Source organism: Cheilinus undulatus, linkage group 9, assembly GCF_018320785.1.
Source record: "Cheilinus undulatus linkage group 9, ASM1832078v1, whole genome shotgun sequence".
Classification (NCBI taxonomy): Eukaryota; Metazoa; Chordata; class Actinopteri; order Labriformes; family Labridae; genus Cheilinus; species Cheilinus undulatus.
The window spans coordinates 13,900,990-13,924,585 of record NC_054873.1 but is presented as its reverse complement, the minus strand read 5'-3'; the positions used below and the strand labels follow the sequence as shown (position 1 = coordinate 13,924,585).

Below are 23,596 nucleotides of genomic sequence, written 5' to 3'. Positions count from 1 at the left end.
GAACAGCTCCTGGATTCTTATCTCATCTTTAAGTTTCATGCTATTTGCTTACATACTTTTCTATGTGCTTTATATTTCTTCTCCATAGCTGGTCTGGAGTCTTTGAGGAGACTGCAGAAGTTGTCTCTGGATCATAATCAGCTGATCAGCACTAAAGGACTTAGAGACGTTTACACCCTTCTCCACCTGACCTGCTCACACAACCACCTGGTCAGGGTGGAGGGTTTGGAGAACAATGCTTTACTCAACACACTGGACCTGAGAGCCAACAGCCTCACAGAGGTGAAACAGCTGATCACTGGCTCTGACACTATGAGATATTTATAGAAATGGATTATGATGTTTAGGGGAAATAATAGGCTTCATTCTCAATGGGTTTCAATGAACTTGATCCATCTGATTCATCTTGTAGGCATTTCAATAATTTGTTTTTAAGATCTCCCATTTAAGATCTGCAAAACAGCAGGAAACGATTTTAATCTCATTTAGCAGACACTTGGTAAAAGGAAAATTCACTTTTTGTAAAATATGTATTTCAAATAAGTATATCTTCATACAATAAATATATGTGATGTCCCACAGGTTTTTCCAACCTGAATATTTCCCTACATAAATTACAATAAGACCATATTAATTCAATTTACAAGTTAGTCAATTTGTAGTTGGACTTAAATGTTATGTAAACATCAAACTACAGCATGAAAAGTGTTTATGAATGATAATAAATAAGATAGTAAGAGCACCCACAATAGATTGGGCCTTGTCGCAGGCAAATCTAAATAAATGCGTTCTTAATTTTATTTTTTGTAAATAATTCATATTTTAAGAAAATGAAAAAGAGAAATCAAATTTCTCAAACTTATACTTTTCCTGGGGGATACTAACATGTTGCTTGATAGCTAAACGTCAAGAAAATAAATAAGAATGAACGTCAAAAGGAATAGATACAAACACTAACAGGGTGTTTGTTACCTTCTGCATCCTAAGTATTTTGTATAAACTCCTTCATCGGAGCAGAGGTTTACTTTAATGACTGTAAACACAACAAGACTGTGACAGCTGATGAAGATGGACGAGGTCATTTTGGCAAAGCTGGTCTAGCAGGAGCAAGAACAGCAGCGCACAGTTAGTCTAATCCCACAGTGACATCTTCACCTTGTTTGTCCATCAGCCCCCCAGTCTGAACAACCACGTCCTCCTCCGAGAGCTGCATCTGGAAGACAACAGCATCTCCTCCCTGCTGGACCTTAATACCTGCTGGCTTCCACTCATGCAACATCTCTCTGTGGCCCAAAACAGGTACATTGTATCCCACTGTACTACTTTACATCTGTCTCCTCTGTACCATGTTTTTTATTCAACCTCTACTCAACCAGGAGGAAAACTTGGGACAAAATAAACCTTTTTGTAAGAAAATCCTAGTCAAGGGCAGGTCAAATCTAAATAAAACATAATTAACATGAATATATTCTAATACATAGATAAGAAGTAAACCATGACGTATGTATTAAAAATGACTATATTCATAAACATATCAAACAGAAGATCTATGTTTAGATGTGTCTGCATCCAAGTCCTTTAACATCCTTAACATAAGGCTTGTATTTTATACTTAAATATAGAAAAGAATAATGAATTATTTAAATTTTTTGCTGTCTATTTTATTGATAAATAGTACATAAAAACTGCAACTGAGGAAACTTCAGAATCGGTTATGTAATTCCTGAATGTTTTTGTGCTCAACAGCTGCATCAATGTTGCATTAATGTTGTTTCAAATTGGTTATTATTTTTCTATGTGTTTTGTAGAATTACCCAGCTGCCCTCCATGTCGGATTTTGTGTCTCTTCAAAATCTTGATCTTCGATTCAACTGCTTGTCAGGTAACAGAATACCTAGGTTTGTTTGATATTAAATCAAAATCCTCAAGTTAAAGCAAAACAACTGCTTCTTTGTATGTTATGTAAAGATATGATGTATATTTTACTTATTTCAATTTCCCTTTAGTTTTGCTGATTTCAATTTCAGTACCCTCTTGTGTCAAGCCATGTGTAATTTAAATTTTGGAACATAACGATCATTGCTAATATAACCTTCTGAGACTCTGCATGTACAAATGAGGACCTTGTACCATGTTGACTTTTCTAGAAGAAATATTTCTGCCTAGATTTCTAGAGATAATCGTCCAGAATTTCCATAAAAGTTTAAAAAATATTCTTGAAATATCTGTAGAATTTGCTTTGAAAATGTCAAGTATTTTCTTGAAAGTTTTTGGAAATTTGTTTGTTTTGAAGTTTGTTTTTAGGCAGTGGCTTGGTATGTCAATTTTAGGTACTTTTATGGGAATTTGAGAAATTTATTTGGAAACTTCTCATAATTTTCGGGCGATGGGGGTCAAGATCCTTCCTGAATTTTTTATGGATTTTTTAATGGAATTTGTTTGGATTTTTGGGTGAAATTGTTGGAAATTTTACAGAATTTCCTATGGAATTTTGAGGTGATTTATTTATAAATTTTTGGGGGGAATTTGCTTGAAATTTTTAGGAAATTTATGAAATCTTTAGGCTTTTTCAGAAAAGTTCACTGAAACGTTTAGAAAATATTTGAGGACATCTTTGAGGAAAATATCAGAGGATTTATAATGTATCAACCATTTCTTGTATTAAAATGATTAATACATGACATGGTGAGGTTTTAATATAAGCCTACCTTGGGTTGCCTTACTTCACCTGCACAAACTCACTTGTGTACTTCCCTTGGGAATATTGTGGTTATGTCACTTCTAATTTCTTATGCACAAACACTAGCAAATAAATGAATAAATAAATAATATGACATTTTGGGGTATTCTTTAAATTAATTTTTGAATTTTTACAGAAATTTTTGGAACTGTGATAAAAAAAATTAGGGAATTTAGGGTATTTGTTTAGGTTTTTGGAATCTAATAAGTATGAAGGAATTTTTCTGCAACCTTCAGAACTTTTAGTTGAAATTTACTTCATACCTGCTCTTAACAGGTTCTTGTGGTTCATCATTAGCAAAATGACTACACCATACATCTCTCATTGACTGACACTATTTCGCACTGACTAAATGGCCCCCTACCAACTGGCCAAAGCACCACCACAATGTATTAGAATAACTGTAAAAATCTAGCTACATTTTTTGTGTTGTAAGATAAGCCTGTTGTCCTCTTATGCAGACATCCTTTTTGGTAAAAAATACTTCCCTTTCAAAGATAAGGCTTAGGTGTTTTACTTATCAGGTCCTACTGATCCCAAATAAGTGGGAAAAACTAAAAATGTATTCCAAACAAAAGCTCAGGTCTCAGGAGGTTAATGTGACACTAGCTCTTTGTGAAATCAGCTATTTGCATCTCAACAGAAAAATTACAATTGCTGCAAATTTATTATAAAGCAATATATTAATGACATGTTGTTGGTATTGGCAGATATGACTTTTCTACTGATTTATTAAGCCAATACATTTTCTGTTAATGTTAGCTATGTGAAAACGTTTGTAGACTTTTAGGCAGGACCAACAGGCTACAACAGTGAAATCTTTCTCTCGCTGAACTATATTGATATATCAGAACTGGCTAATAGGAATTTGTAAATATCAGCATATAAGATATCTTTAAAATTCAGGCATCCTGCATCAATAAAATGTTTTTTTTTGTTTAATATATGATCCCATGCAATCAATTAAAACCTTTTTGTTTGGCTACATATTCCATAGCATCTAATTAAGTACATCATAATATACCCGTATTGTTAGTGAGTTTGGGTCTTTGGAATACCTCTCTGTTTGTTTACCAAGTTGATTTATCTTTACATAATTAGATGTGAAGCTGGTGAAAAATCCACTCTGACTAGGTCACGTTTTTTTCTCTTTTAGAGCTCCAGAACGTGTGTGAGAGTCTGGAGGGCTGTCAGTTCCTCCGAGAGCTCCACCTCACAGGGAATCCTCTCCAGCAGGAGAACGGTTGGAGGTAAGGCATTGATAGGGTTGCTGTTTGCTGGGAGCAGAAGCATTGTTTTTCACTCATCTGCATGTTTGTCAAACAAATTTAGCTGTTTGAAGCGTTCCCTATAGTTTTCTTGACTCCAACATTAGCACTCTTTCTCTCGCCTCCGCAGCGCCTGCTACTCAGCTTTAAATCAAGATAGTGTAATAAGAAATTTCCGTAGTTCTATCTGGGAAATTCCTTAAACTAAAGTTTTAGTTTCAGCTTCCTTTGCTCTGAAATATCACTCACTCACTGTGACGGATGTTCAAAGGAGCATACCAATGAAAAGCCTCCATTTCTCTATCACAAATTCGGTCTATTGGCTGAGGTAGTCTAAACATTCCAGCAGAACGCAGGCCTTCCTGTCCACTTCCCTGGATTAGCACTGTGATCCGCGTCCGCTATTAGATTACTGCAACGTGCCACTGACACCCGTGTGTACGCACTTCGCTCTAAGTGCTGGTAATTCCCCAAAATATTGATACAACAGAAAAATCAATTATCTTTCCAGTTCAATTTGCTCTTTCACTTATCATGCCCAAATATTTTAGGGATGTTACAACAGTTGCTGTGAGTTTACATGAAAAATATGCAATGACCACTTACAATTTTCATGCCTCTGTTGGCCTGTCATGAGCTATGATGTCAGCTGTTACTAGTTCGCTAAATTGTTTGGCTCCTCAGAGCTACTCACGCCCAGTTAGTAACGGCAAAATATGAAAAACTATACTTAACTCGCCCCTCCAAATATCCAGTAAGTGTTTTGGTTTGAAAAGTCGTTGGTTGTTTAGAGAACTCCATCTATGCTTTTGTATTGGGAGGGCTTCTTCTGTCATTTTTTGGACCTTTGAAAAAGTTTAACTATCAAAACAATAACTGAGGAGACTTAAGGTCAGCTAGACAAGAGAAACATTTCTCTTGCGAACTTGGGGCCGTTTGGTTCAACAATGCTTACAGGTTGAATAAGAAAAAAATCCCCCTTTTCTTGGTAGATTCTTTTTTCCATGGTAAATCACTGTCCCTAAAAACATGGCTTACTCTTAGACCCGTCCTAAGCCTTAGCTGAAACATTACCTTTATATTTCATTGAACTTTTCTTAACCTCCCAGTGCCAACAGTGGAATTAACCCTCTGTATTTCCACCCTCATGCCCCAGCCCTTTCATCTTGAGCCAGTGAAAACACCGGCTAAATTAAAGCACCAAAAGGCAAGCGCTAAGACTTACACTCCCCGTAGGCTGCCCCTGATCCAGGAGACGTGGAAGAAGAAAACACCAGGCCTGATTAATCAGAGGCCACTTTAAGAGCATGTGTTTTGGAGGAAGTCTTCACTAAATGAAATACGGACTTGTGCTGGAGAAGGAGGATGGAGGAATGTGAGCAGAGAACAGTGTTTCCCTCAGAAAGGAGGAGAGACATTTATATCAATTTAAGAAAGGTTCATGTTCATGTCCAAGTATAGTCAGTGTAGCAATAGATGCAAGGAGAAATGGAAAGAAAGGTTAACAGCATTTAAAAGTGACACTTTTACTTTCTTCTTAGGAATTATGAGGTTCATATATTTGGTTAAATTTAACCAGTCTCTGCACATACACTGTGTACCTAGGGCTGGGAATTATGTCTGATTTTTAAGACATATCGGTATAGTTTTAAATGAGAGGTAGGATAAAACAATATTTTTTGTATTGATATACTTCATGTTGATTGGTAAAAGAAATAGATGCCAGGGTTCATAGAGAAACACAGTTACATGCTTACTGAAAATAAGCTAATCTGTCTGAAATGTTTAGTTTAAGTGGGGAAATTATAATTCTATTTATTTTCTTCACAGCTATAGTGTGTAGAATCTTTTTTACAAATTTACTTTTGGGGCTTTGTTGCCTTTATTGTAGGTATAGGACAGTGGATAGAGTCAGAAACGGGGATGAGAGAGGGAATGGAGTGAAAGAGACTTGAACCTGGGTCGCCTACATACAAGGGATGTGAACTAACCGCTCTGCCATACATCCCAAAATGCTGAATTTTTACACTGAAACATCTATATTAATCTTAATAAAAGACTACTCATATGTCATAGTTTTTGTTGATTCAAATATTAATTCAAATATCTCCAACAATTTTCAAAGGGAAAGAAATTCTTTATTCATATAGTTGTAATGAGAGGAGTCTTTTAACAGTGGTTGTCATGATGGAGCCACTCTGACAAATACAACTTCTTAATCATTGACTGGAGACTGCTACATACAGTGCATTCAGAAAGTATTCAGTTGCAGCCTGATGCTACAGTCCATTAAAATCTATTTTTTTATTAATCTACATTCAGTATCCCATTATGATGAATAAAAACTAATTTTTGGAATTTTTTGCAAATTAATTGAAATAGAAAAAAAAAGAAATATCACATTGACATAAATGTTCAGATCCTTTGCAAAAAACACTTGAAATTTAGCCCAGGTTCCTCCCATTTCTCTTAGTCTTTGCTGAGGTGTTTCTACACCTTGACTGGAGTCAGTTTAATTGATTGGACATGAATTGAAAACACACACACACCTCTCTACAGAAGGCCTTATAGCTGACAATGCATTTCAAAGCAAACACCAAGCCATGAGGTCAAATAATCTGCTTGCAAAGCTCAGAGACATGATTGTAGAAAGTCACACATCTGGAGAAGGCTACAAAAACATTCTGTGGCACTGAATGTTTCCAAGAGCACAGTGGCCTCCATAAATCTGAAATGGAAGAAGATTGGCACAACGTGGACTATTCCAAGAGCTGGTTGGCGAGCCAAACAGAGCAATAGGGAGAGGAGGGCTCAAGTAAGAGTGGTGACCAAGAACCTGATGATCACTCTTAGTGATCAAGAGATCCTGTGTGGGGATAAGACAGATATCTAATAGCCACTAACATTTCTAAACAGCCACTGTATTTTAACAAGCAGTATTATTAGATGAGGCATAATAGCAAAATCAAGGCTTACAGTATTCAAGTTACAGGCTATTAAAGAAAAAGGAGTTGTTGCACAAAAAAATCCAAACTGTTGATCATTGTAAACCGCATTTTTTTGACCAGTTTGTCCTGTATTCAACCATGATTTGTTTTGCTGTGCTTTCTACATGGGCATGTAAATTCCTGCGGTTTAAGTTTTAGACTTGCTACAATTTGATACATTTTTTATGGCATTTCCAATAGCCTCATGCCAAAATTCAGGCTTTGTTGGACTTTCTTGGACTTGTGATTGAACCAACTTGTGTTTGTCTGTCACATCTTCAGCAAATATAGTAGTTGGATAACAACTTTTACGTGATTGTGAGTCAACACAACCACCTTTTAACATTTGACAGCTCTGCCATGGGAGGAGGAGCCAGGCTTTTTTTTGGTCAGAGAGCAGGTCGGTTTGCTAGGCTTTACCTTTAATGCCAGTGGGAACAAGCAAGAAAAAAAGTTTGATTTATGCAGTTTAATGTAGCAAAATCACTCTGTTAGGTCAGGTTACTTTTATGTACCTGCTGCAGTGGCTGGTAAGTTAAGCAAATCCCCCTGACACTGCTTGAAAGTACCCTCATTTGGCTGGTGGAAGGTGCTTATTGCCCGTTCTGGTACTGAATGTAGCATAATGAGAATAAAATATTGTTTTTTTCAACTGCAGCATCAGGCTGCAACATAAAAAATATGCAAAAAGTGAAGGGGAACTGAAGACTTCCTGATGAAATGCAACACAGGTGGGCCTGCTACTGAAAGCTTCCCTTTTGTCCCAGCACCATTGGGTTGTGGCCCCACTAAACATTTTCAAGTTGAGTTGAGACCATGCCTGCTCTCTCAGTGTGCCCAATTCAGCTGCTTGCTTCTTGCCCTTTCTGGTTTGTGATGCAAACGAGAAATGTTTTGGCTGTGTAGTTCAACCAGGAAGGGCACTTTTAACAGTTTTTCTCCCTCATTGTGAAATTCATCTATGAAACCAAAGCACTGGTTAAATATTTACTACACACATTATGGAGTGCCCTTTGCTGCTGAACAGAGTCCACATTTCAAAAACACTTGCCACCTTTTGTAATTGTTTTGATTGAGAGCCAACAGGCTGTTTAATATACAAACTGTTCATTAAACTTGGGAGCCTTTATTTTAGTGGTTAAAAACAAATGATTTTTATACCTGCTTGAGTCCATAGAAATAAAAAAGAAACCTGGCAAAACACCTGATATTCTGTAGTTTATAGTTTTTTGTTTTTGATAAAAGAAAGAAAAGTCCTGCACACTGTCAATGTTGCACAGATACATTGGCAGCATTTGTAAAAGCGGGTAGAACTGGTTAGGAGCAAGGGATTTTTTAAATGTTGCCAATGCATTTGTGCAATTTAGGCATTTTGTTTTTCTGTTTTGGTTGAAAATGTGACTGAAGATCATGGGATTTCAGTTCTTGTTGATAGCACTGATCATTAAAGTAGTGAAGATCAATATGTAGAAATCCAATTTAGACAGTGTGAGTGTAGGAGTTTGGTCGGAGACTTATTTTTATTGCTGTGGTTTTAAAGAAGTTTCTATGTATTTGGATCTGTATTTAAATCTGGTCATTTTGGAACTGTAATGACTGTTTTTTGCTTCTTAACAGAAAATGAAAATCTATAAACATTAATACATTTTGTTTTAGTGTCAGTCAGGTAAATGTATTGAGGTATGATTTTTGGTCCATATTGCACAGCCCTATACCCCACAGAAAACAGATTTATGCCTCAGAAATATTATTAAAATGGCTGAACACAGTCCAAAGGTTATAGCAGTAAAACATGCAGAACTCACTGTCCCTTTTTTTAAAGAGTCATCCACTGCAAGCATCCATGGCTGATGCCGTCTAATTATTACACAAATACACAGGTCTACTCTGCGTTCTCCCAAGTGTGTCTAAGTGGCGTCTAACCCTGAATTGAATTACTTTCCCACCTCAATGAGCTCATGAAACGATGCAAAGGTCCTATTTGGGTTTGGAGCTTCAGTTGAAGACAGCTATCCAGCCAGCCAGACTACATGCCCGAAGGGTTGGAATCTAATCCCGATCTGTGTCAGAAAGACCAAGTTGGCCACATCAAAAACCCTCTGAGAAAACACAGATCCTGTCCTTTTGCGGTCATGTCTTTTTCTCATGGTGGCAGGAGGGTCAGGAGAACTCTGCATGCTCTCAGAATAGTACATTAACAATTTATATGGTTTTAAATCCTCTGCAAGGGTTAAAAAACTCAATCAAAAAGGCCACCTGAAGCAAAATGACAATACTTAATTTTTTTCTAGTTCAGGTTGTTGTATTAGTTGTATTATTAGTTTATAGTGCATCGACAATAGGGACCAACTGACCCTAACAATAACATGGAGCTATGTTTTTAATAACCAGAGAAAGACTTCAGAGAAAGCAAAATCCACCCATGAAAATCTAAATGACTTTTTAAATATTATGAGACATTCACACAAAGTGATGCAGTATGAGTCCATTTCTTTTAGAAAGAACACATAATAAGCTGCTCAGAAGCTCTTAACACATGTTTTCTCCTCATCTGGTGACACAGCAGACAACATTTAAGAGCATATGCTGCTCTGGGAATCAGTTCTGAAAAACACAGTTGCTCAAAATGTTTTAAAATTCGCCTTCATAGCCTGAAGGCTTGTATCTTTTTTTTACAGATTTTATTGTTGCCGCTCCCCAGTGTCCTGTGGAGTTTCCAGCTCCACATTTTCCCACTGAACGCAGACCACATTTGGCCTCCTCTGGTGGACGCTCTGAGTCTGTTTCTCTGGCAGATAGTTGGGATTCCTCTGTGTGGACATCCTTAGCCTCAGGCAGCCTTTACCTCTCCCCTGGACTAACAGTCATTCAGGGATCCCAGCCACTGGAAAGGCTGATTAAAATGACCATTTGTTGAGTTTGTATAAAAGAGTTACCATGAAAGTTAATAACTTGTGGTAGATTAGATGGGAGGGTGCAGCAGCAACTCTTATAGAATAGATGAATGTATAGAGGAAAAATTAAACAGTGAACTCCGTACACTAGACAGCATTTGGGATAAGGGGCCACAGTGGGACCAAACCAATTGTTAATTGCGGTTAATCCCAGACCTTCTGTAGTTAATTGCAATTAATTTAATCTTTTGTTACATTCCATTGTTTTGCATTAAAAACTACTTGTGTTTTAATTTTGGATTTTTGTACTGTCTTAAACTTAGGGTAGTTGATTCCTGTTTGGATACAGGCCTACTTTTATTTTGAAAGAAAATAATGTACTTCAGGTTAGTCAAAGAATGTCTCATTAGCTTAACTGCAGGAAAAAGGAACTTGTCATGGCCACCACTACCTTAGACTGTTAATGGCGGAGCATCATGTAAAGTTGATACCATAGACGCTTGGAAGACGGGCCAAAACAACTTCTGTGCCAAGACAAGCTGTTGGTGTGACTTTTTTGCACTTTTTTTAAAAAGAAATGCAGTCCAGTTCCTATTATTCTGCTGCTTTCCTATAGCTACATCCGAGCTAACGGCTTCCACGGCAACAGCCCCTGGAAACACTGGAGAACCCCACTGTAACGGTCGCAAACCCATGCTGAAACAGACCGGGAGTAGAGCGAAAACATCTTTTCTGTCACAGAAAGCTTGCAGTGTTGCTCCCTGCCCTTGGTTTAATAAAGACATGTTGTCCAGTTCTGTCCAAACTGTCGCAGTGGCTAAGTCTGAGCTAATCACCTCACTATCAGGCATTGTATGCAACTACTGAAAACAACTAACCCTTTCCCCCATAACTATCACATCATGCTCATTCCACAGAATAAAGAATAAAAACAACCCTAAAAGCTTTCCATATTGTAAAAGGTGTTTTCACTCTCCTGCCAACCTGCTTTGGCATGACTATGTGAAAGTTACAGGGAAAGAGTAACTTCTTGTGTGAATGCTTGTATACAATGGCTGCTGGTGGAGTGATTAGCTTGGAATTAGCCACAGCAGCACTTTTGTCAGGACTGGACAGCATTTATTTTTAAAACAAGCATTGAGAGCAACACTGAAAGCTTTTACAATATGGAAAGCTTTTAGGGTTGTTTTTATTCTTTATTTTATAGAGAAACGGGGTCCAGTTCTAGAAAGATGAATGCATTGCTAAAGCTTGATCCAAGGTAATCATTGCAGTGGAGGCAGCCATTACAGATGGCTTTCAGTACAGTGAAACCCTGCCCATAGCGCAACTCTGGATGTATAGCTCTGAAAGTATCAGTCACATACAGACACATATGAAGGGCTGACCTCAGCGTGCAGCTAAAAATAAAGGCTTGGATGCAAGACCATAAGGTCTTTAATTTTGTAGCTGTTTTCAGTTTTTTTATATTTGGCAAAAAAAGGTTGAGGGCTACTTTTTCTGTTTTTGTTTTTTATCCTTAGTCACAAGCAGGGAAGGTGAGATGCCTAATAAACTCCACCTGATCTGACATCTGTCTGCCCGCTTCTTTTTGTTCTGGTCTGTTGAGCTACAGTATTTGTGCGCTCCACTGTGTCCCTAACTAGCAAGTTAAGTGTTTGAGTGATGTGTGCACATAAGTGACGGTTAAATGCAAGTTTTCTTAGAAGTGGTGGAGGAGGAGGCTGTTGAAGCTGAAGCCTGGGCTGATACTTGTTAACATTTTACAGGATTTTGCAGATAAATAGCAGCTTTGCAGTGAAGCCTTTGTCAAGTGTATTAAAGAGTCTGTTAATGTTAACACTGCTAGCATCCAAAAGAAAGCTTTATTTACATATTACAGTAACAAATACTATCTGCATTTTCTTGACTATGTTGTCACATTTTACCTTACAATCTGCACAAAATCTGCACATAACTGTTTCACTGTTTGATTTCCTTATATGTCCTGAGGGAGAAGTTGCAGTGGCATAACCAAAGTCTACTGTAAAACATTCGGTTTATCATGGGAAAAAATACAAATAATGAGTGTTTGACCTCAGATATCTTTTCTATTTTGCTGTCTTTTTCAGATCCACTCTTCGGAAAGCGCTTCCTGCTCTGAGAGCCACTGATGACCAGGAGACAGGCTCCGCTACATCGCTTCCTGCTGTTCAGCAGGTCAGCTTGGCCTCAGGCAGCTTCCTAGCATTTTGTCAGGCTCAGATTCAACAGACTCATGATTTAGAGCTGCAGCTCTGCAGGGAGCTCAGGTAAGGGATAAACAACTGCTGCTTGTGTAGATGTACTGTCTGTCGGGGTGCTTTGCTTCTCCAGATTGACAGAAAAATTGTCTGAGCCAAAAAGTAACTCTTAATTTTTTAAAGTTGTGGTACAATTGAGTGGAGAACTGTGATTTTAGGTGCTTGTTGCTTACTCATATAGCCTTGTTTTCATCATGATAGTTTCTCTGTTACTGACAGCAGGGATCAACTATTTGTACCGCTGATTTTACGCTTAGTTAGAAAACACACTTACATCATCTGTCTTGGTAAACTGAGACATTAGAGGGTAGGTTTTTAAAGCCTCTTGGAAGCAGCTGATGGGAAGGAAAAGGGAATTTGTCTTTTAAAAATTATTTTCTGGTTCTGCTTATAGAGAAAAGGGAGTTGTGAATGCAACTTATAATTGTATTTTCAACATCTTTGTCTCTTCTTGTGACTCGTCACACTTCTCCACATCGAGTAACACTTAATTGTGGCGAAAAAATCTACATTTCTTCCTTGAAAGAGAAAACATTGCCTTTTTCATCATTTTTAACAATAAACAAAAAAAATCTTAACATCACTGTATTCTTGATTGATTTAACTTCTAAGGATAATAGAGAAGAAAAAGTGGTAGAAAAAGCAACAAATAATCATGAGAAAGGTTTAATTGCACACATCACTAGATTCAAAGGGCAAACACGACTTCTGACCTATTAATAAGGGTCTTACTGCTCTTTTTATCTTGGGCTGATCAGCCTGTCAGAGAGACAGACACGCTGTCAGGAATGTTAGCTATCCTCTTGTTATGTCTGATACACAGGGCATAGTGAGCCCAAAGACAACGTCCATCTATTTTCACTACTCCTTCGATGTCATCGGCCTCCACACACATTGACACTGCTGTGCAGGGCGGACCACCAACACTTAAAACAGTGGTCAACTTTCTGCTTATCTTCATGACCCCTTCAAATTACACAGCACAAAAGATGAAACGTGGCTGCCCCCGCCCGTGCGGGTCACACTGAGGACTCCTATGGCTTAGGGGTAGCGTGGCGCTCTCTCTGCTTCACCCCTCACCGTGTGCCCTCTACCCCCCTGGCCTCTGGACAATAAGCCATTCTGGCGGCTTCGCAAGGACCGACACAGCCATTTAACCCCCGGCCTGACCTCGTGTCTGACTGGGGTGTAGAGGAGGTGAGAAGAGTGCCACACGTCAGTCTGCTGCAGACTGTAAGGTGGGGAACCATGGGGTTAGTCAGGCGTATGGTTTCACAGCTTTCTCTACATGGTGTAGGGCGGAGGCTTAAACCCAAGGTCCTTACAAAATACCTCAGTTACTCACAGATATAGTTTTATTAGATGTGGCAAAATTCAAGCATCAAGGCAAGGCAACCAAGATGTCTGTCTCTATCAATGCAAACTATTTTGTTTAAGACAAATTCAACCAAATCTTCTAAAACAAATAATTTTGTGACTGTGATAATGAAACACACCAAATAAAGTGAGAAAGTACAAAAAAATAGTTGTTAGGGTATCTTGCTTTTCCTAAGTGATATTTTGTATTATCTTTAAAAAATCCTTCACCACCTAACAGTGCAAAAGCTTCTTAAAGACACACTGAAGAATAAATGCCAGGGCTGCTACATTATAGCCAAAATCATCTTCGTCAGTATTCCTGGCTACTGCTACACCGTAAAGACAAAAGAACACTCCAAGCTACTCAGAGAAAAAGTTATTTAAAAGTAAAAGTCAGGGGATGACTACAAAAAAAATTCCACTGAAAATCCCCCAGAGTTCAGTTAAATCCATCATCAAGAAATGGAAGGAATATGCCACGTGTGAATCTGCCTACATCAGGCAGTCCTCACAAACTGAGTGACCGTGCAAGAAGGAGACTTTTGAGAGAGGCCACCATCAGCAGCTGAGATGGGAGAGACTCTGCATACAACAACTGTTGTCCAGGTTCTTCACCAGTCAAAGCTTTATGGGAGAGTGGAAAAGAGAAAGCCACTGCTGAAGAAAACTCACATTAAATTTTGGCTAGAGTTCGCCAAAAAGCATATTGTAGACTCCATGGTCAAGTGGAAGAAAGTTCTTTGGTCTGATGAGACCAAAATGGTGCTGTTTGGTTATCAGACAAAATGCTATGTTTGGCAGACACCAAACACTGCACATCACCACAAACATACGATCCCCACTGTGAAGCACGGTGTTGGCAGCATCATGTTTTGGGAATGCTTCTCGGCAGCCTGCCTGCATAGCTTGGGATAAGATTTATTTTCCAGAAAGACAATGACTCGAAGCATAGGGCAAAAGCTACACAGAAATAGTTTAAAGACAACAAGGTGAATGTTCTGGAGTGACTGAATTGCTTGCACGGCCAAAATGTCACAAAAAACGCATAAAAATGTACAAAATAACAAAACCTATGGCCTAAACAAGTGTGGCATGGTAATCGTTTGATCACAATTATCTTATTTTCATGATTGTGGGAATCCAAAATTGTAGTTGAAATTGAAACTCAATCAAATGCCCAGCACTCATAAGTGCAGTGGAAGACAAATCATCTTCCATGTTCTTTTCTGGCCCTTTGCTTCAACATACCTTAGATGGCGATGTAAAACATTCTTACAGATTACACATCAAAGACTGCATATGCTGTGTACAGCAAAAAGACATTGTTGATCTTTGACTGAGCATGACTGGCATTCCTCTTCCATGAATGCTGACTTTGTTTCACACCCAGCCCAAACCTCCATTTGTAAAATAGGCGATGCTTCTTATGCTGGCACTGAGCATCAATTCTGCATGTTTGGCCAGGCAACCAGCTCTTAGTAGACTCCTGGTTGTGCCAAACTTCTTTCAATTTACCACAGGTGGACTTCAGTCAAAGTGTAGAAACGTCCCAGCAAAGATTAAGGGAAATGGGAGGCACCTGAGCTAAATTTCAAGTGTTGTTAAGGGTCTGAATACTTATGTCAATGTGATATTTCAGTTTTATTATTTTGATTAATTTGCAAAAAAAATCAAAGTTCTGTTTTCACTTTGTCCCATGTACACAGGTGGTGCAGGTTCAGTTCTGGCCTGTGGTTCCTTTCCTGCATATCTCACTCTCTCATCCCCATTTCTTATTCTATCCACTTCTCTCTGTCCTCTTTTCTGAGGCCCTAAAACGCAGAAAAATGACAAAAAGGTGGTTTAAACATCATTAGAACATGAGAAGACAGTATAAAAAGCAGTTCAAGAACACAATTAACAGCAGTGGGTGTTAAATTAGCACCGATAAATGTTAAATGCAGGTTTGTAATGATCAATATGGCAAGGAAGTAAAGTGAAGTTTCCTTTGACGGCCCTTTTGTAGGCATGAACCACCAAGTGCTCTGAGGAATACAATGTGCTAATAATTAAAAAATAATAGCTATAATGCAGATTTTACCACAGTAGTAATAACGACAACAACAACAGAACACAACAGAGAGGCGAGACCATCACATGAGCCAAAGACAAATGCATATGAAATCAAAAGCCCTGTTTCCATGCATGCTAAACAGGTCATTTCCCCTGCAGCTTTAAGAGCTTCTTTTCTTTGTACTTATTCCTGAGCTCTTGTATCAGGGGTATAGGCTACATGTTGATAGTGACCCTGCAGTGAACCAGCAGGTACTGAAGCTTGGGTCAGGGGGGGTCACAATCCTTTCAAACCTCCCGACTTCTCCCTCTCTTGTCCCACTGAGACTGAAGAGCTGTGTCTTTGTAGAGAAGAAGCTCCACTACCTGAGGCTAGTGGTCCTCCAGACTGGCTGGGCACTGAAGTGTCTCTGCTCCCCTCAGGCTTCAGGAGGGGGAGGGGGGCAGAGCTTTGGTAATAGATTCATTAAGTTTCCATTGAAGTGGCTTTGTAGTCAGTTTATCCCCTCAGTGAAAGAGACATTATATGGTATAAGGGGATGCACTCACTTAGATCTCTCATGTTACCTCGGATGAACTCATCAACATGAGGGGTAAATGTCAGAAAGTCTGATATCCAATAAGTTCATTATTCAATTTCTCTGCAGCAGCAGAATGATTAAATTTATCCATCAAAATAAAAAAGCTGAATTAAACTTCTCTGCATTATTTATTAAGTGTTATATAAACCTGGCTACCCTATGACTCATGACTGATATCAGAAGGTTTCTATTTTGTTTTCCTTAATGATTGGATTCCCTACGCTACAAATTTACTGATTTACAATGTTTACTTACAGCCTGGTGAGGAAAGATAATGGATTTTTTTTGTAGTTTCCTGATTATAGCAAAAATCTTTCCTTTTTAAAAAAACTATTTTGCTTTTTGTATGGTAATGATATCTGAACTGTAATGAATTCACCTCTTATGAGTAAAAAATTTAGTCTTTTTCTGAATCAGTGATTCAAAACTCAGATTTTTTACTAAAGTATTGCTCAGGACAATGATCTTGCCACTGTCATATGAATTACTGTTCTCCAAAAATCAATTCAAAACCCATCCCCTTACATTTAACATTCAAGGGCTTTGAATGAGGTCCCAGGAACAAACAACTTAAAGGCCCTGAAAAGTGAAAACAAATCTGTATTTAGGTTTGTTGTATGATAGGTCACTGTGTTATGAACCCCTAAATCAAATTTTAGTCAAATAAAACATCTATAAGTTTATAAATTAAGCTCCAAAATCATGAAAAATGAGGCAGTAAAATCTGCTCCAGGACGGTGTGGGCATGTCTGTTGAGTGAGCTGAAGCCACACCCACTTAGGATCCTCTCAGGTTTAAAAAATGCTACGAAATGAATGTTGACCTTATGAGCAGAGGGCAGCTGCCTGGCTATGGCTCAAATCTCTGTTATGATACTTAAAATGATTTTACCTTACAGGGTCTTTAAAGGCAACCATCACAGCAAGATGTTTACTGTTTCTTTCTCAACGGGTGATCAATAATGTTAGTATGATCTGAAACAAAGAAAGAACATTTTTATCTCTGATTACTCTCAGTTCTTCCGTATATTGTGCCATTTGTGAATTGGTCATGCTAGTTGAAAATGAACGACACTGATTTTTTTTTTTTTTTTAGATTGTTTTAAAGATTGTTTTTTTGGCATTTGCCTTTATTAGATAAGACAGAAAATATAAGGAGCGAAAGTAAGGGAAGACCATACCTTCCAACACTCCAGGTTTCTCCAGTATTTCTTGGCCATCTCCAGCCCACCTGCTGCCTTCTCTTTTTTCCTGCAAAACTCCCTTGATTTGTGATACAGTCTATCTGGCATGCCAGATTATAACCTTTGACCTCCAAAACCAAATCAGTCTTATCTTTCACAATGAACTTTGCATATTCTGCTCTACCTTCAGTCAGAGTGGAACATGAGGCAAGATGACCATGACCTTAGATGTCCAAAATTTTTTTAGTTCATCCTTGAGTCAGAGTGTACATAAAGGAAGCATAAATGAGCCTTTAATGGAACCATCAGTGGTCTACATTACATTCAAATACACTGAAGTAAGTAAGCATTCAAATTAAAACATTTTTTTTTTTATTTTTGTTTATCTGCAGTAAGGCCTCATCTCTCCTGGGTGCTGTCAAGATCTCCTGCAGACACTTCACTGAGGCTCTGCAGCTGGCTGAGGACCAGAGATTCGCCCATGAATATGGTGACGCCACTGTGGCAGACAAACACAAGGCTGCAGGCCAAACAACACTGGAGGAGACTGCTAATGTTGGCTGTATCAGTACTGAGAAACAAACGGAAACGGAAGATACTGAGAAACCTCCAGTGTTCATTCCAAGAAAGGATAATATCAGATGCAGCTACTGGACTTTAGAGGAGAATCCAGCTGCAGAGAGGCCACATGATGCACTGAGTACTGTTAGTACAGGTCTGAAGACAAGGCTAACAGTGAGTGAAGCCAACTCTGGCAGTGTTGACTCCTCAACAATAAAAGAAAAGGAGTCTTCATCCAAACACAAAGTGGATTCTGTCTCCAACCATCAAGACCTCAACCTCCAAAAGTAATTCACAAAATGTTTTTAGTTGACAGTGTCCTCTTGCGTGCGTCCATTCTATTAAACATTACACTGCTGACAGCAGATAAGAGAGATCAGCCGCTGTTGTGTTTTCACAGAAAGCCTCCAAGTTATTTCTTTTCCACAGAACATGAGTAGACACTACTGGCTTACAGCCTTGTTGTTTTTTTATATCATTCTTTTTATTGCAGCTCAGCATTTTATTAGTTTCTGTTGTGGAGCATTTGTCATCATTGGAACCTCCTCTGTGTGATTTATAGCAGAAGATGTTGAACATCTTATTCATTTTAACACGCAGCTTCATCATTAACACTGCGCTATCTTTGGGAGGACGATAGATCTTTCATGTGAAGGGTGACTCTGGCAGGCTTTAACTCCCCAGGGTCCTGCACTCCAGATGTCGGCTCAGAAATAAATTTTTGTTTTTGAAAGACAAAGGTGTTATGACATCATGTAAATCCCTCTCTGTGTGTGTATTTGCCCATGTGTGTGTTCTTTCTGGAGCAGCAGAGCAGCAGTCGTGATTCAGCAGATGTGGAGGAAATACTGGCAGAGATGTGGGAACATCGGCGGCTCATCCACAGCTGAGAGGGTAGGAGGAGGAGGAGGAGATGGAGGAAAGCCAGAGTCAGGACCTTCCTTTAATAACAGGAGCGTTCTTGGCCAACATTATGCAGCAACTATCATCCAGGTAATACGATTAATATTACTTTAAAAACTGGAACCTCCTTTTTAACCCTCTTTAAAGGAGTTTATGTCCAATTAGCAGATTTGTGCCACGATATGCTAACAGTCACCATTAATCATCCATCATCATTAATGATGATGCAATTAAGGCAGACATGTCTGAAGTAATCTGTACCTTCTGATATTAAGCATTTCACACTTTTACTGTTCCTTTTAGTCATCTTTATTTATTTTTCTATCTGTAGCAAATTCTTATTTCCCATAGTTAAGCTGGAGTTGTTACTTTTGATCTACCAGAAGTTCCATATTATCTTTCAAGCAGGAAGTAAAGTACCTTTAGCTAAAGATAGTAGAAATTACAAAATAAAAGCATAACAAAGAAGTTTTGTTTAGACAACCTCTTAGCTTAATGTTGACTTTTAAAAGAGAGGAACTAAACTGATCTGAAGATGTGTACATGCTGTCACATTACCTGGGGGTCACTGAATATCATTTAGTCATTTTGTACATGCACTTTTGCGTATTTCTTAATGTTTAACAGTGTTGAACACTGTATTTCATGGAATCAGCTCTTTGAAACAGTCTTCTTCCTCTAAGTTTTGGTTTCAGACCACATTTACATGCCAATGCAGCGCAAATTTAATAAATAAATCTAAAAGTCAGTTTCATAAAATACACCAATTTGCATTAATTTGATTCCCATATTTAGCCACTGGTAAGACTTGCCTGACATGGTCATTATAGACTTAAAGATGTGTGATTTGAAATGAAATTGAAAATTAAGATAGTTTTTAGTAATGTTGTAAAAATTTTTACATTCTGATGCCATCATCACTTTGATTGGAACACATGTAAAAATTCTCTGTACTCTTATTTTTTTTTTTTTTTTTATGGTTAAAATCCATATTCTAAAGATTAACACCAACCCATATTGATTAGTAAATGGACAATATCCCCTCTGTCTGCACACTCAGCTAATAAAAAGTTTTGATGCTATTCAGAAACATGTCCTTTCTGATTGTTTTGTTACTATTATTTTTTTAATCTACCAGTAGTGCAGTCTTTCTAAAATGATCGATATATACGATCAATTAGTGTTAATTAATTACAAAGCCCATGATTAATCTGATTTTTTTTTCTTGTAAACCGGCTGACAGCACTACATTTTGAACATGCTATCAAATATGCGGTTGAGCATGACAAAGTGTCAAAACCAAGCGGCAACCTCCGGTCCTGAAAAATAAAGCCAATGTGGAAGTGCAAAAAATTGCAATACAGAGAGTGTTCACTTAAGGCTGGCTGCAGGAACACTGGAAGTCACGTACACAACACATCTTAGAAAGCCTTTTTACACCAGTAGTAAACTGGTTTACAGCCTGCTTCAAAAAACGAAATGTGTCTCTAAATTTTTCATGGATTTCTTTTAAAGCTTTGTTTTCAGTACAGCATACTCACAGATCATTGAACATGTTTGTCATTTTGTAAATGCACTCCAGCATATTTCTTAATGTAAGATGGTGGCACAAATGTGATGTTTTAAATGATCAAGAATCTGCACTAGAGTCTGTCTAGCCATAAAGATTAAATGCCATCCTCCTTAAAGCTGCAAATAATGTATATTTGTATAATATTCTCAGTGTTTTGGTTAATAATGGAGTCTATGAAAAGTCAGTAAAAATACTCATCACAGTTTTCCATGCCTTATGGTGTAGGATGTCAGTCTTTGCTTTCATGCTATATAACAGCCACAAATAATCCTTCCTCCAACCATACCAGTAATAACTGATTTCATTAACTTATGTTAATCAAAACGAAAAAAAATGTGTGTGTAAATTTGATGGGTGGATGTTTAACACTTTTGCCTCATGATTGGCAGAATAAATTAATAAATAAAGGTTATCACATTTGTTGACTCATTCTTTGTGGGTTGAAGTTTTAGTTAAATAATTCAGTATTTAACAGCATAGTTTAGGATGGACAAGAGACTGCTTATTATCCTGTCAATGTATAGCATTGGACATTAATGCTACAACTGAAAATATTTAATGATGTGGCTGATGACTGGAGTGACTTCCACATATTGGGTATCTGTAAATGTACTTTTTCACCCTGGAACATTCATCTTCAGGCCTCATACATGCTGTGGAGTCTTACTGGCTTAATCCTCTGCATACACTGTAGGTGTAGGCTGCTGTTCTGAAAAACATGCTACTCACCACTTCTCCCAAGTCCCTTTTGAACACAGAAAGTGTTTGATGATCCTCTAGGGCTCTCTTAGGTAGAGAGTGGGGGTTCTGGTGTAGTGGGGTAGTGCATGTGCATGTTTGGGGGATACAGAGTGATTAATCAGATTCCAAAGACGTGTGGTAGTAAGAGTTTTAGGATTCCTGCTCCGCTCAACTTGAAGTGAAGTGTGCCCCCCCCACTCCCCAAGCCCATTGGGAATTGGAGGATTTAGAGGCACACTGGTGCTCCATTTGTCTCAGAGCAGCCCAGAGTCACGCAGAGTTCAGACAGCAGAACACTCAGCAATTAAAAGAGAGGTTAACATGTTTTATCTCCCTAATGGGATAACACACAATATTTACGTTTGCCTGTGATTCATGCTAGGTTTTCTGCCATTTTTTCTCTTTGTACCTCCAGGCTGTTTGGAGGGGTTTCACTCTGAGGAGGAGGCTCACATCTGCTCTGGCTGCCGTCACATGCATGGACATCGGAGAGGATGACACCTTCGAGGAGGTGGACGTAGATGAATTTGTCTTTGATGAGGTATGCACTCAAGTTCATGTGATCCTCACTCTCACGTTTATGGTTCAGCGACTCCTTACCCCTCAACCAGTCAGACATTCAAAGCTGCATAGAGGTGATATATTAAAAACTACAAAATGCAGTGATATATAATCCTAAAAGTCACTCCATACACACAAAATTTAGCACTAGAATGCAAGGGAGCATATGTAGGCATAGATATATGTACTTGAACTAAAAAGCATATCGGTTTAAACTAACAGGTATAAACATGTAGGCACTGGAATAAGAGGCAAACAGTGTGAAAAACATCATTAAGACTGAAATCCATGCCTACAGGAGAGAAGGAAATATGCATCCTACTGTAAACAAATGCTCTTAGCTAGGTTAGAAAATAGATTTCATGAACTGAAGGATTATTTAGTGTTTATGTCTACCTAAAAGAGCTGTTGAGGATAAACACATTATTATCTCAGTATCCTCTTTCCTTATTGTTACCTTTGTGGAGAATTTACCTCACTGAACTGTTCCTCGCATAAACTGTTAAATCGAATGAACAGTGCAGCAACTCTTCTGAAGTAAGGCCAAAAGATTTAGAACTCCCTTTACTGACTGGCTGCACTATGCACCAAAACTGTGTTGACCTACAGTTTGGATCTTTCAGTTTCCTATTCTCTTTTCTAATGTGTCACATTGTATTGCTAATACCCTCTAAGAGTACACTCTAAGAAATGAAATAGTGATGTTGTTCATATTACGTAACTTTGTTGTGTTAAAATTACAATAACTTTTTAAGTTTTTACGGAAAACTTAACAAGATTTCATTGGAATAACTTAATAGTAAGAGATTTCAAGGCTACAAAACACAGTTGATTAAAATGAACATAACCATCTCACTTAAATCCAACACACATGCAAAGATACTCTACTATGACGCATTAACTATGGAGCAAAACAACCTTCGCCACTTGCGCACCATGTAGCAGCGCTAGTGGTGTAACAGTATTTTTTTAATCACATATTGCTTGTTTGTATAAGGTTATAGCTATAGATATCAAGTTGTAGCCAACACTTGGTTACTACTCAAATTATTTGAGTTTTGACAAATCTGCAGTTTTCCCAGAATGCCTTTGGGCACTAAACCTTTATGCACTCAGTGTGCTGCTGCTGTCGTGGCCAGGACACCCTTGAAAAAGAGATTTTAATCTCAAAGAGGTTTTCTTCTGGTTAAATAAGGTTAAATAAAATATTTAAATATAGTGCACCATGAGTGAAGTTGCTGTCTCAATTAAAGAGGTCCCACCTACAGGGGGCAATGCTACTGTTGTTAATATTAATGAATGGAAGATGGCACATTGACATTGGTGGAACATCACCTTCTGATTTAGTGGAAGAGTAACAGTCATAACTGCAAAAGTCTGCACAAGTTGGTCCACCCTAGATGAAATGATAATATAGACAACATTTGTGGAATCTAAGCAAATTTCTTTCGTGCAACTGTTAAAATTAATAAAATTAAGTAGGAACAGCAGAACATTTTTATCAGTGCACCGTGAAGCCCTGCAACTTATTGTACATATTTAATTTTGTCATTTAACCAGTACAACTGAGGTGTTGTATTAACACAAACCTACCACATAAATAATATTCATCTGTGTTAAGTTAGTTGAACTCAATCACATTAAGTTAACTTAATGTAGTGTCAGTAAATCCAAAATAATGTTGTTGTGGTTATGCAATGTAGTAATATCATGTAGCTTTAAAGTAAGATAGTTAAGTTAGATTTACTTAATATGCGTTGTTCACATTACTCGTGCTTTGCTTTTCCATTTTAAACAACACAGTTATGCGGAACCCGTTGACATAACTTAGTTAAGTAAAATCAACATTTCATTTCTTAGAGTGTAAGTTTTTGAACTTTTGTGCTTATAAGATCATAGTTCTCAGCTCTT

At 38.0% G+C, this 23,596-nt stretch overlaps 1 protein-coding gene across 1 annotated transcript in view; it reads left to right on the top strand.

The window, feature by feature from the left end:
* The window catches only part of lrriq1 (leucine-rich repeats and IQ motif containing 1), a 63,849-nt gene that overhangs the window by 9,931 nt on the left and 30,322 nt on the right, over nucleotides 1-23,596 (top strand). Inside the window, exons 12-19 of the mRNA XM_041794537.1 lie at nucleotides 89-282; nucleotides 1,172-1,299; nucleotides 1,809-1,882; nucleotides 3,897-3,990; nucleotides 12,001-12,180; nucleotides 17,739-18,194; nucleotides 18,717-18,900; nucleotides 21,540-21,665. Of these exons, the coding sequence (XP_041650471.1) occupies nucleotides 89-282; nucleotides 1,172-1,299; nucleotides 1,809-1,882; nucleotides 3,897-3,990; nucleotides 12,001-12,180; nucleotides 17,739-18,194; nucleotides 18,717-18,900; nucleotides 21,540-21,665 (1,436 nt within the window). The remainder of the gene's footprint in view (nucleotides 1-88; nucleotides 283-1,171; nucleotides 1,300-1,808; nucleotides 1,883-3,896; nucleotides 3,991-12,000; nucleotides 12,181-17,738; nucleotides 18,195-18,716; nucleotides 18,901-21,539; nucleotides 21,666-23,596) is intronic.